Source organism: Microcaecilia unicolor, chromosome 5 (genome assembly GCF_901765095.1).
Source record: "Microcaecilia unicolor chromosome 5, aMicUni1.1, whole genome shotgun sequence".
Classification (NCBI taxonomy): Eukaryota; Metazoa; Chordata; class Amphibia; order Gymnophiona; family Siphonopidae; genus Microcaecilia; species Microcaecilia unicolor.
This window is the reverse complement of record NC_044035.1, coordinates 250006285-250019765: the sequence shown is the minus strand read 5'-3', so window position 1 is coordinate 250019765 and position 13481 is coordinate 250006285. Positions and strand designations below refer to the sequence as shown.

General features: G+C 45.0%; 1 protein-coding gene across 2 annotated transcripts in view; it reads left to right on the top strand.

Annotated features, from left to right (window-relative positions):
- Window positions 1–179: 179 nt before the first annotated feature.
- The window catches only part of CCDC58 (coiled-coil domain containing 58), a 41206-nt gene continuing 27904 nt past the window's right edge, over window positions 180–13481 (top strand). The window contains exon 1 of one of the 2 annotated variants that reach the window (XM_030205097.1): window positions 180–280. In XM_030205097.1, coding sequence (XP_030060957.1) covers window positions 230–280 — 51 coding nt within the window. In that variant the 5' untranslated portion in view covers window positions 180–229. Of the gene's footprint in view, window positions 281–325; window positions 432–13481 lie in introns of those variants that run through there. The other variant, XM_030205098.1, reaches the window with a different exon arrangement.

Here is a 13481-nt window from a genome sequence, read left to right as displayed (position 1 = left end):
TCAAGAACGCCGCTCCCTTTATCCTGCGGAAAAATTAGGTTAATATATGCTTGGTATTAGTTCAATACAGAAGTAGTACCTAAAACTGTTTACTTTTATTCTGCATGTCGACGTGAATTTATATTACAGAACCTTTTATTGAAATTGATGTTAACTAACCAGCAGGCAGGTTAGATAGTCTCCTCACCATTGCGATTGGAAGGTGGCGGGGTCCTTCAGCGTTCGCAATATGGCGGCGCCCAATGAAAGTGTGAACTGCGAGGATTTCGCGGAGTTTCAGGTGTGCGGGGTTCTTGGATGATTTCCTTATTGTTAATGACTGAGAGGAGTTAGGGGGTGCTTGAATTCTGGCTGAGTTAGCAACGAGGGGATGGTGTATGCCGGACTCAATGCTGCTGGGTGACCCTTGAATGAGCTACAATGGAGGGCAGGTTGGGATGATGCAGATCTTACTCGCTTATTCTGTCTGGTTTAATTGTTGCAAAGGTCTAGCTGTAACTGGATGTAGACGTTCAGTTTTGCATTCGGTCGGTTTCTCTGCTACGGCTCAGATTTGCTAAGACTGTGAAGCACTGAAAGACAAAAACTTTTTTTCTAGCAACTTTTAACTGACTAGCCCTTGACTTTGGCTTTAGATCCGTAGAATCCACAGGATCCATGTTTTACCCGAAACCACACGCTAATCCCTTACTTCAGGGTTATATACTGTTGCGGCTTGTTAAGGTTTTTATGTGTCGTAGCTTTCCAAAGTACATACTTACATACAATCTGTTTATATGTCATATAACCAGTAAATGGATCAATACTATCATGTTTTTTTTCATTATCATGTTACCCAAGATATTTCTGCACAACTAAATGTCTATTTTCTTATGTATCTCCACTATTCATGATGTACTGTAAGCCACATTGAGCCTGCAAAGAGATGGGAAAATGTGGGATACAAATGCAATAAATAAAATAAATAAATATGGCTCACAAAACATACAAAGAGTAACCGCAGCATCCCGTAAATTACATTATTATGAAATATAGAACTAACATCTTATGTAAAAACTAGTAAAAAAAAGGCCCGTTTCTGACACAAATGAAATGGGCCCTAGCAAGGTTTTCCTCGGCTCCCCTGCAGCCACCCATGTCCAGCAACCCTCCTCTCCCCCTGTGCCCACTGCAGCCACCCATGTCTAGCGAACTTCCTCTCTCCCCTGCCCCCCCGCCACCCATGTCCAGTGACCCCCTGCCCCCCTGCAGCCACCCATGTCCAGCGACCCTCCTCTAGACACGGATCAGCTGTGAGGCATGGTTCCCCCCCCCCCCCCAACCCGGGTTCTGAAGTTGACATCGTAGTAGTAGTAATGGCTACGGTGATGTCAGCCATCAATGGAGCCTAGCAGACCAACTCGGAATGAGCCACGGTCCCAGGCAGCAAGTCAGAACGTTGGAGGTGAGAATTATTGTATAGGATTTGTTTAAAAGCCATGGCAAATGTTAGAACAAACTATTTGGAGAGGAGAATAGGATGACACCAAACAAAAAATACTTTCAGTATAAGATATACTAATCATATGGCACAATAGGGAAGGGAAATGGGACTTGATATACCGCCTTTCTGAGATTTTTGCAACTACATTCAAAGCAGTTTACATATATTTAGGTACTTATTTTGTATCAGGGGCAATGGAGGGTTAAGTGACTTGCCCCGAGTCACAAGGAGCTGCAGTGGGAATTGAACTCAGTTCCCCAGGATCAAGTCCACAGCGCTAACCACTAGGCTACTAGGGTCCCACAACTGCAAAAAGGACCCCATCCTTGTAACTCCATTGTGAATGTTTTCATCATGGAGTCTGATGGTGTTTTTTGAATGAAATGGAGTTTCTGGCTGCATATACGGCTCCTGAAAAAGTGAAATGAAATGGGGCACTTTATAGAGCTGCAGTCGATTCTGTTTGCCACAGCTAAGTGATTGATTATATATGTGTTATGAGACTATATGTTACATTTGGATGCTTACTTTGGGGCACTTTTGAAATACAGTATATATTTTATGGACACATAGAAACATGATGGCAGATAAGGGCCATATCCCATCCAGTCTGCCTATTCTCAGTAACCACTATTTCCTCCTTTTCCTAAGAGATCCCATGTGTCTGTCCCACACCTTCTTAAACTCGGACACAGTCTTCGTCTCCACGACCTCCACCGGGAGGCCATTCCATGCATCCACCCTTTCCATGAAAGAGTATTTTCTCAGATTCACCCTAAGCCTATTTGCTTTTAACTTCATCTTACACTTTCTCATTCCAGAGGTTTTCTTCATTTGAAAAAGGCTCTTCCAGCATATACATATTGAGGTTCATGAGCCTGTCCCTATAGTTTTATGAATGAGACCGCTGACCAGTTTGTAGCCACCCTCTAGACCGACTCTATACTGTTTATATCTTGCCATAAGTGTGGTCTCCAGAATTGCACACAGTATTCTAAATGGGGCTTCACCAGAGACTTGTACAGGAGCATTATCTGCTCTTTTTTTTTTTTTTTCCTTAAGGTCATCTCTCTGCTTATGCACCCGAGCATCCTTCTGGCTTTGAGTTTCGCCTTTTCTACCTGTTTGTCCACCTTAAGGTCATCAGACACAATTGCCCCCAAGTCCCACTCTTCTTTTGAACACAGAAGCTCTTCACCTCCTATAGTGTACTGTTCCATTGGGTTTTTGTGACCCAACTGCGTGACCCTGCATTTCTTAGCATTAAATCTTAGTTGCCAATTTTTGGACCATTGTTCAAGCTTCACCAGATCCTTCTTCATGCTATCCACACCCTTCAGGTATCCACCCTATTCCAGAGTTTGGTATCATTCACAAAGAGACAAACCTTACCACACAGCCGTGCCGTAATATCAGTCACAAAGATGTTAAAAAGAGCCGGTCCAAGGACCGACCCCTGCGTTACACCACTTGTAACATCCTTTTCCTCAGAGCAAGCTCCATTTACCACTACCCTCTGTAACCAGTTTTTAACCCAATCAGTCACTTTAGGTTCCATACCGAGGGCATTCAGTTTGCTTATCAGCTGCTTGTGCGGAATCGTGTCAAAGGCTTTGCTAAAATCTAAGTACACCACATCTAGCGCTCCTCCCATCTCCAACTGTTTGGTTAGCCAGTCAATCAGATTTGTCTGACAAGATCTTACTCTAGTGAAACCATGCTGCCTCGGGTCCTGCAGTCCATTCAGTTCTAGAAACCGCACAATGTTTCACTTTAAAAGTGCTTCCATTAGTTTACTCATCATTGAGGTCAGACCGATCGGTCTATAATTCGCAACTTCCTCCTTGCTTCTGTTCTTGTGCAGAGGGACCACATCCGCCCTTCTCCAGTCCTCCGGGACCACTCCAGGTTCTAGGGAAGCATTGAACAGGTCAGACAGTGGAGCCGCTAGAACTTCTCCATGTTCCATGAGTACCCTTGGATGTATCCCATCAGGCTCCATTGCTTTGTCTAATTTTAGTTTAGTCAGCTCCTCACGAACACAGTCTTCTGAGAATCGGTCCTGGTGTACCATACATCCATCCTCATTAGCATTTGTCCTCTGTGGTCCCGCCCCTGGCCTTTCATCCATGAATACTGAACATAAATATTTGTTTAACAGTTCAGCATTACCCTTATCAGCTTCTACATATTCCTCCCCCTCAGCCTTGAGCCTCACAATGCTATTATGGACTTCCTCCTGTTGCTTACATATCTAAAAAAATGTCTTGCCCCCAATTTTACCTTATCGGCTATCTTTTACTCCGTTTGCCTCTTTGCTTTCCTGACAGCTTTTCCAGTTTCTCTTAGCATTGCTAGATATGTTTGCTTGTCTTCCTTTTTCTGAGTCATCTTGTAATGTATGAAGGCTACCCTTTTTTCTCTTACCTTTTCATCTACTACGTTCGACCTTCTTTTCCTCTTACTTTTATGTAATTTTCTAACATAGAAGTTTGTTGACTTTTTAGAATAGCTCCTTTCAATTTCACCCACTGATGTTCTACTTCCTTCAGCTGTTCCCATCCAACTAACTCTTCCCTGAGAAATTTCCCCATCTCAGCAAAGTTAGTTCTTTTGAAATCTAGGATCTTTAATCTCAAATAAGCTTTCTCCTGCTTCTTAATATTAAACCACATGATCCGATGGTCACTAGATGCCAAATGATCTCCCACCGTAACATCGGAAACATTCTTCACGTTTGTAAGCACCAGATCTAGAATCACTCCTTCCCGTGTCGGTTCCGTCACCCCTTGCTGGAACAATTCTTCCTGTAGAGAATCTAAGATCCCTTTGCTTCTAGGTGACCCTGCAGCAGGGACGCTCCAATCGACATCCTGCAAATTAAAGTCACCTATTAGTAGTATCTCCCCTTTCTTAGCTATCTTGTGAATATCTTCAATTAAATCTCTGGCTATTTCTTCTGACTGTGAGGGTAACCTGTATATTACACCAATGTAAATACATTTTCCTTTCCCTCTTACCAGTTTAACCCATAGTGCTTCTTCCTTACCTATATGTCCTACGTCTGTCATTTTTAATATTATTCTTAACATATAATGCCACTCCACCCTTTTTTGCTACCCAGTTCTTCCTGAATAGATTATAGCCAGGTATAACTGTGTTCCAGCCATGTCTCTGTGACTGCCAATAAATCCAAATTGGCTTCTATCATTGCAGCCTCTAGATCTAGAAATTTGTTTCCCATATTATGTGCATTGGTATATAAGGCTTTCCAGATTTTACTCTCTTTTCTCTGTTCTATAAAGGTATTTGATGTCATGCCCTTCTGATGGTTATTAATGACTTTGGGGCTTCTCACACCCATCCCCAGCCAATTTAGTTTAAAGCTCTCTGTAGTACTTTAGCCAGTCTGTTACTAAAGACACTGCATCCCTTCTTTGATAGATGGACACCATCACCGTTCAGAAGCTCTTGGAAAATCATCCCATGGACAAGGAAGCCAAAGCGCTCACGTTGGCACTATCCACGCAGCCACACATTTGGCTGCAGGATGTGAGCTTCCCACATCCGGCCTTTACCTTCAACAGGAAGGATCGATGAGAACACTGCCTCTGCACCTAGGTGCTTCACCTTCTGACGTAGAGCCATGTAATCCTGCTTGATACGTTCAGTAGGATACCTAGCAGTATCATTTGTGCCAACATAGATGAGCAGCATAGGGTAGTGGTCATTTAGGTTTGATGAGTCTTGGCAAACTTTCTGTTACATTTGGTACCAGGCAGACAACACACCTCCCTAGACATCATGTGTAGTTGGCAAATGGGCGCTTCAGTACACCTCAAGAAAATCGCCAACCACCGCTGCTTTTCTTATTGGCCACTGATTCAGCGGCTTTGGGATGTTTCCGCTCTTCTACATTCAGGGCTGTGAACCGATTCATTTCAACAGAAGATGTTGAGGTTCCTGTAACTGCTATAATTTTAAAAAATCATTTAAAAATTTCATGTTCACAATGGAGTTGCAAGGATGTGTGAACACAGTTGCCATTTAAGCAAAAGTAGCTTGTTGGGCTCTATTTTGCTAATATGATGTACGGTTGTATGCGTTAGTGGTGACACATTGAGTGATTCCATAATACATTATATAAAAAATTTCAGATGGAGTGCTTATTGCAGTTGTGGGACCCTATTGTGCCATATGAGTAGTAAATGTTAGAACAAAGCATATTCCACTATCTAGTTGCTTGGTAAAGGAAGGTCAATTCCAGTTCAGTTTTTATAAATCACTTTATAAGGGGAAGAAATTGAAGCATAAGGTAATGCCAAGAGTTCATTGAATAATTTTTAGCCGCGAGAACAATTAACGAAAGCATATATTGAGGGGCCATTCCATGAAGAATTAAGTAAACCAGAGAACATAGTTTAAAATTAGAACAGCCTCCATTGGTAACCAATGAGGAGAACGCAACAACGGAGTAATGCTCACATACCTAGATGTTCTACAAATCAACCTTGCTGCTGTGTCAGTGTTTACAGCTTGCGACGCATAGCTACGCTGCAGCCTACATATGACATTACAGAAGTCTAGATGACCCATCAGTAGTCTGAACAATCTCAAAGTCATAGAATCAAAACAAGATCTTATTCATCTTAGTTTCCATAATAGGCCAAAAACCTTTATTAGTAATAATTGAATATGAGAATCAATCAAATGTAAGAGAGCTATCTAAAATAACACCAACTGAGGTTTTAAATGATAGGAAGTACCATCGACAGAAAAGTCCTTAGTAAAGCTCCGCCAAGGGTGAGTTACTAAGAAATTTTGTTTTGTCTGCATTCAATTTTAATTTAACAGACTGTGCCTAGGATTCTAAGCAGTTTAGCTCCTGCCTGATGATAGATACTATCTTACTGATTTCACGCATTAATGATATGCAGATTGTAATGTAATCTGTATAAATATATGGGCGAAAGCCCAGTGGCTCCAGTTTTGCACCCAAAGGAGCAAACAGGGAAAGGGTATAATGGTGATCCTTGTGGGACATCACAAACTGGGAACCATTCCTGAGATGTGACTCTTTTTTTTTTTTTTTTTTTTACTTATTTCCTATTAGAGAGAAATCCTCTATATCAGTTCAACACTAGTCCAGTAATCCCATATCCACTCATGATGGTCAGAAGGATTTTGTGGTGTACCATGTTGAATGCGCTTGACGTATTAACCTGGAGCAACAGTACACTTTTCCCTCTGCTAAATTCTCCCCTAATATTGGAAATTAACGTTGCAAGGATGGTTTCTGCTAAAACCAGACTGTGACTAATGCAATATCCTGTATTTCATAAATGATTGAAGACCTTTTTATGTAGAAAATATTTGGGTGTGAATTATTAATTCAGTATACCAGCTGTTGTATGTTTTCTGTTGATTTTGTATTATTCCTGGGGTCTGCCCAGTTCTTTCAAGTATGTAAGCCACTGAACTTTTAATGGTATGTGTGGGATATAAATGTCATAATAATAGTGTAATGCTTTACCAGAAATTCCGTCAACTGACCAGTCACAATACCCTCCATCACCTTGATCAGAGGTAGTATCGAAGCTACTGGTCTGTAATTGGTAATTTCAGCTTAGTTTTCACACATTCATGTAGGGGGGAGGGTGAGCCTTCCTCTCACATGCTTAATTTCACTAAAACCAAGTATATGTATGTGTGTGTGTGTGTGTGGGGGGGGGGGGGGGGGCAAAGCAGGTAGCGCATTGACTAGATGAAGACTTCTGCTGGTGGGGCTCGGGGACCCATGCCAGCTAAACCTACAGATAATGCATCAATTTTGGGAGTGCCTGAACCCAAAGTGTGGGTGGGGGGGGGGGGGGGCAGGAAGAACATTCTTGAGTCTCTGTTCTAGTAATATGCTAATTAAATTTGAATAGAGGATGGGTTATTCTGTGAAAGTGGCCCAATAGATTTGAAGCTTAAGCTTTTGGATGGGAGTATAAAACTCTAAGCTCAGAGAGGAGCCTTCTTCCTCTAGAAGGGGTCCAGTTAGGACTCCTTCCTCCCTGGAGACGGTCTAGAAAGGAACATGCAGAATTATAAGAGGTTGACCCACAGGAGCTTTGGCTTCCTGCTCAAGGGGCTAAAGGAGAAAAGCAAAGGGGTTGCCAGCCTGATCCACAGCCATGTCCATGAGGCACAGACTGCCATAAAAGAGAGACAGTACATCATTTGGGGAGATCTGATCCTCAGGGGAAAAAGAGAGACAGAGAAGTTGCTTCCAAAATACAGGCCATATGGAAAAAAGAATTTGACGTCTGGTAGCAATAGAGCTGGTAAGTGCTGATAAACCATAAAGGAACAGGAGATGGGGCCCAGTTCATGGGTAGTGATCAGCCTGCATGTGGAAAAAGACATAAAGCACTAGGGAGCACACAATCACAAATGAGTTAGAGAGTGGATAGAAATATGGAGAACAGGAGATCTGCTTGCTTGCCAAGAGAGTGAGAGGAGTAAAGAAAGAAGGGAACTAAAGGCACATAACGTGGGCAGCCGTGACCTTCTCTTAGCGTTCTGTTTTGCTTTCTGTCTTTTTCGTCCGCCTGAACAAGCGATAGATAGCTTCCCCAGGATAATTGATCAGTCACACAGCTTTTAATGGTAAACAGTAGGCCACAGCTTTATTGATATATTAACATGTATTTAAAACCAACTTAATACCCGAGCCATCTGGTACTTTTATTAACCTACATGTAGACCCGCCATACAATCAAGCAAGATCTCCTTACTTTTGCACAGTAAGTTCATTGGGGGACAGGGGTGATGCCCATCTTGAAGCAAGATGGCCCCCACCCCACACCTCTTCAAGCTTGAGTAGTCCCAGGGGCACACCTCTCTCACTCAAGCTCAGTCTCCCATCCATCCATTTCCTTTCTGGCTCAGGTACCTCCGCTGCTGTGATGACTGTCGTTCCTAGGTCATGCTGGTCTGGGGTGAGTGCGCTGGGCTGCTGACTGTGCAGATGAAATGGGGGGCGTACCTCGTGGTCACTTCTTAATAACGACGACTGTCCTCTCTCAGCAGCTCCCTCTCGCGCCTGTTGCATGATGATGTTGCAGCTGTGATACCTGGGAGCTGAGTGAGCTACGAGGGGGGGGGGCAGGGCAAAGGGGCACGGTGCCATGTTATTTCCAGCTGCTGTGCACCTTGGCCTGCGACCTTATTAATTAGGAGTAGAGGTTTTCCCAACTATCTGGCTTGCAAAGAAGTGTGAAAGATGTATGCACTTGAAATAGAGAGCACTGCTCAGAGGACACCAAGATTCATGAATTCTTTGATACTTTTTGATTCTTTTTTTTAACTGTTTCACTTTGTTCTTATGGAATATTTGCTTCATTGTTTCTCTTTTCATCTGTATATATGTAGAGTATTAGCTCAAATGGGGATTTATAATAATTTAGACCTGTTTCTATCTATGTTTTTGCTTTGAAATTTACTGTGCTGGCTTACTATTATCTATTAACATTTAAGCACGCATTAGGGGACCCTTTGATAGTCTGTGTGCATTGGGAAAGAAGTTTTGGGAGATTAAATGTGTTTTAGCCACAGACCTTAAATTGGTTGTACATTGGCTTTGGGGTTACCCCTTAGCCCCACTGATTTGAGAGGTCTGCTATATATATTTTGTAGAAAAATGCACATAAAAACACCACAAGGCTACATGTAGTACATATTTGGGATTTGTTAAATAGAAGCACCAAACAGGGCAGGTGCAAGTGAATCAAATGTCCTGACCTAGACAAAACTTCAGCCTTGCACTACTGCCCAGTTAACATTCATGTTCCTTGTAAAGCTCCCGGCCCAGGCAAACTGCTCAGCCACAGGCAGCTCCAACCAAAGCAGTTCAAAACAACTTGTGGTAGATCCCTGGTAACTCCAGCAAAACAGCACAGAAGCAAACAGTTCAACACAAAGGGGTTGCCTTTATCTTCCCCTCCTCAGGCTATTCTTGAACTAAGCTCTCTTGAGGCTCCCTGGCATTTGGCTTCAGGGCAATCTGTAAAGACACATGCCCTTCCTGCTCTCCACCCAGCCTCACTGACCCCGGGCCCCTGAGCTGGCCTCCAGCTGGTCTTCTCCCAGTTCCTTGCAAGCACCCACCTCTATATCTGGGGCGCCTGCCTTACTCAGGGTGACTGCTCGGACATGCCTTCCTTTGGCTGGAAATCCTCCCCTGTCCAGTCCAGTGTGCCCCAGTCACCCCTCTCATCCACGGGCCGTGACCCCTCGCACTCTCCTGGAACTTCAACTAGGATTCTCCAGCCTTCACATATATGCAAATGAGACAGTCATCAAAATGCAAATTCAATTTATTAGACTATATTGCAGTCTTGTGGAACTCACTTCTTTCCAGCCGTTAGTCATCTAGCACCAGTTCTTTCACTGAGCCCGTCTACTGTGGGGAACCTGGGTCTCAGTGTCTAACAGCCTCCACCCCTGGATAGGACACTCTTCACTCTCATTGACCTTACAGTCCTATCCTCCACCCCACGGCTGTTAGTTCATTTTACGTAAGTCACAAGTCCCTCAACAACATGGCCTGGTTCACAAGTCCATCAACAACCTGGTCTGGTAAGTACCTTCCTAGACTTTTAGAGTCTCCTTCTCTCTCTCTTCCATCTTCCCGGTACGCCTCCTCCAGCAGGCTTTCCAGGCTCCCATCTGTCTCCTCCTTGGCTACTCAGGAGGTACTGCTAATAACCCACCACACCCCTTCTGGGCCCCTCCTTCCAGTTCTGGAAGAGTCCAGAGCCTTCTGGGTGCCCTTCTCTTAACAGGGAATCTCTACTACATACTCCCTGGTCCCCATGTACAGTCCATGGCTGGAGCTCCCTCTACTGGCCCCTTCAGGTCATTACCCTGATGTCCCATTTGGAGCTCCCCCTAGGGACCAAAACAGGGCATTTTCTCGAATCTTGTAGGAGAGCGCCCCCTAGCGGCCTCCTCAGGGTAGGGAAACCACTGTGCTTATCACATCCTGTGCATTTCCTTTTGAAATTTTGATAAATTAAAAACTCATGATCACACCCATAGTATGCTGTCCAAAATGATCCTGTAAAAAGTTCATAGTTGGACATATTAAACTGCCTCCCTACCATCTTAATCAACATACAAAATGAGGGCAGTTTCCATAAAAAGCCCTTTACCTTCCTGCAGGTATATGTTTGCCCTGATGGTTGGAGTTAGTGGGGCTGCCCGGACCTTTCTGTTTTTCTTTGACTATAACTGCTTACCCTAAATATAACCAACTTGTTTGCTTTTTAGTCAAGCTGGTCCTGGTACCAAATATAAAAAAAATTCCTGTAGATAATTATTCTTTTTCTATCATACTGATGTGTGATATGGACCATAAAGAGGCCTGTAAAAAAACAATCTGTTCATGATAATTTAAGAGAAAAGTGCTCTTCAGGAAGTATCCATCCGAATTTAAAATACCATAGAAGGGTCACTTCACACAATGAGAAGAAGGAGGAGGTGAAAAGTTCTGCTCAGGGCCTGCACAGCCGTCTCATCTCTGCCCCCTCCCCTACCCACTCTCCCAACAAAGAGAAAGGGGAGGGGTAGCATCTTATCATCTAGTATTTCTAATCTCCTCCCCTCCATCATGTCCTCCGAGTCTGTTGACGAGGCTGTCTCCGCTTACAATGCCACTCTCTCCTCTGCTCTGGACACCCTTGCACCATCCACCTCCCGTCCCACAAGGCGTACTAATCCCCAGCCCTGGCTGACCCCTTGCATCCGTTACCTTCGCTCCTGCGCCCGATCTGCTGAACGCCTCTGGAGGAAATCTCGCACCCATTCAGATTTCCTTCACTACAAATTCATGCTATCCTCCTTCCAGTCCTCACTATTCCTTGCCAAACAGGACTATTACACCCAATTGACTAATTCTCTCAGCTCTAACCCTCGTCGTCTCTTCGCCACCCTTAACTCCCTCCTCAAAGTGCCCTCCGCTCCCACCTCCCCGTCACTCTCTCCTCAATCACTGGCTGACTACTTCCGCGACAAGGTGCAAAAGATCAACCTTGAGTTCACTACCAAGCCACCTCCTCCTCTTCACCCTTCAACCCTCTCCCTCAACCAACCAACCCAGACCTCCTTCTCCTCCTTTCCTGATATCTCCGAGGAGGAAACCGCCCGCCTTCTTTCCTCCTCAAAATGCACCACTTGTTCCTCTGATCCCATCCCTACCAACTTACTTAACACCATCTCTCCTACTATCACCCCCTCCATCTGTCATATCCTCAACCTCTCTCTCTCCACTGCAACTGTCCCCGACACCTTCAAGCATGCTGTAGTCACGCCCCTCCTCAAAAAACCATCACTAGACCCTACCTGTCCCTCCAACTACCGCCCCATCTCCCTCCTACCCTTCCTCTCCAAGACACTTGAGCGCGCAGTCCACAGCCGCTGCCTTGATTTTCTCTCCTCTCATGCCATCCTTGATCCGCTTCAATCCGGTTTTCGCCCTCTTCACTCGACAGAAACAGCACTTTCTAAAGTCTGTAATGACCTGTTCCTTGCCAAATCCAGAGGCCACTACTCCATCCTCATCCTCCTGGATCTATCCGCCGCTTTTGACACTGTCAATCATGACTTACTTCTTGCCACACTGTCCTCATTTGGGTTCCAGGGCTCTGTCCTCTCCTGGTTCTCCTCCTATCTCTCCCACCGCACCTTCAAAGTTCACTCTCATGGATCTTCCTCCACCCCCATCCCCTTATCTGTTGGTGTTCCCCAGGGATCGGTCCTTGGACCCCTTCTCTTCTCAATCTACACCTCTTCCCTGGGCTCCCTGATCTCATCTCATGGTTTCCAGTATCATCTCTATGCTGATGACACCCAACTGTATCTCTCCACACCAGACATCACCGCGGAGACCCAGGCAAAGGTATCGGCCTGCTTATCCGACATTGCTGCCTGGATGTCCAACCGCCACCTGAAACTGAACATGTCCAAGACCGAGCTTATCGTCTTTCCACCAAAACCCACTTCTCCTCTTCCTCCACTTTCTATCTCAGTTGATAACACCCTCATCCTCCCCATCTCATCTGCCCGCAACCTCGGAGTCATCTTTGACTCCTCTCTCTCCTTCTCTGCGCATATCCAGCAGATAGCCAAGACCTGTCGCTTCTTCCTCTTTAACATCAGCAAAATTCGCCCTTTCCTCTCTGAACACACCACCCGAACTCTCGTCCACGCTCTCATTACCTCTCGCGTGGACTACTGCAACTTACTCCTCACCGGCCTCCCACTTAGCCATCTATCCCCCCTTCAGTCTGTTCAGAACTCTGCTGCACGTCTCATATTCCGCCAGAACCGATATACTCATATCACCCCTCTCCTCAGGTCACTTCACTGGCTTCCGATCAGATACCGCATTCAATTCAAGCTTCTCCTTCTTACCTACAAATGCACTCAGTCTGCTGCCCCTCACTACCTCTCTACCCTCATCTCCCCTTACGTTCCCGCCCGTAACCTCCGTTCACAGGATAAATCCCTCCTCTCAGTACCCTTCTCCACCACCGCCAACTCCAGGCTCCGCTCATTCTGCCTCGCCTCACCCTATGCTTGGAACAACCTTCCTGAACCCTTACGCCAAGCCCCCTCCCTGCCCGTCTTCAAGTCTTTGCTTAAAGCCCACCTCTTCAATGCTGCGTTCGGCACCTAACCCTTACCGTTCAGTGAATCCAGAATGCCCCAATTTGACTGCCCCTATCGGACCGACCGTTCACTTGTCTATTAGATTGTAAGCTCTTTGAGCAGGGACTGTCTCTCTTTGTTAAATTGTACAGCGCTGCGTAACCCTAGTAGCGCTCTAGAAATGTTAAGTAGTAGTAGTAGTAGCAGAAAGGTTGACACACCAAGGCATGACTGCAAGACCACTGTGGAGAGAGGAGAAAGGATGCTTGCTGGAAACCAAGATGGCAAAACCAGCAGAGCC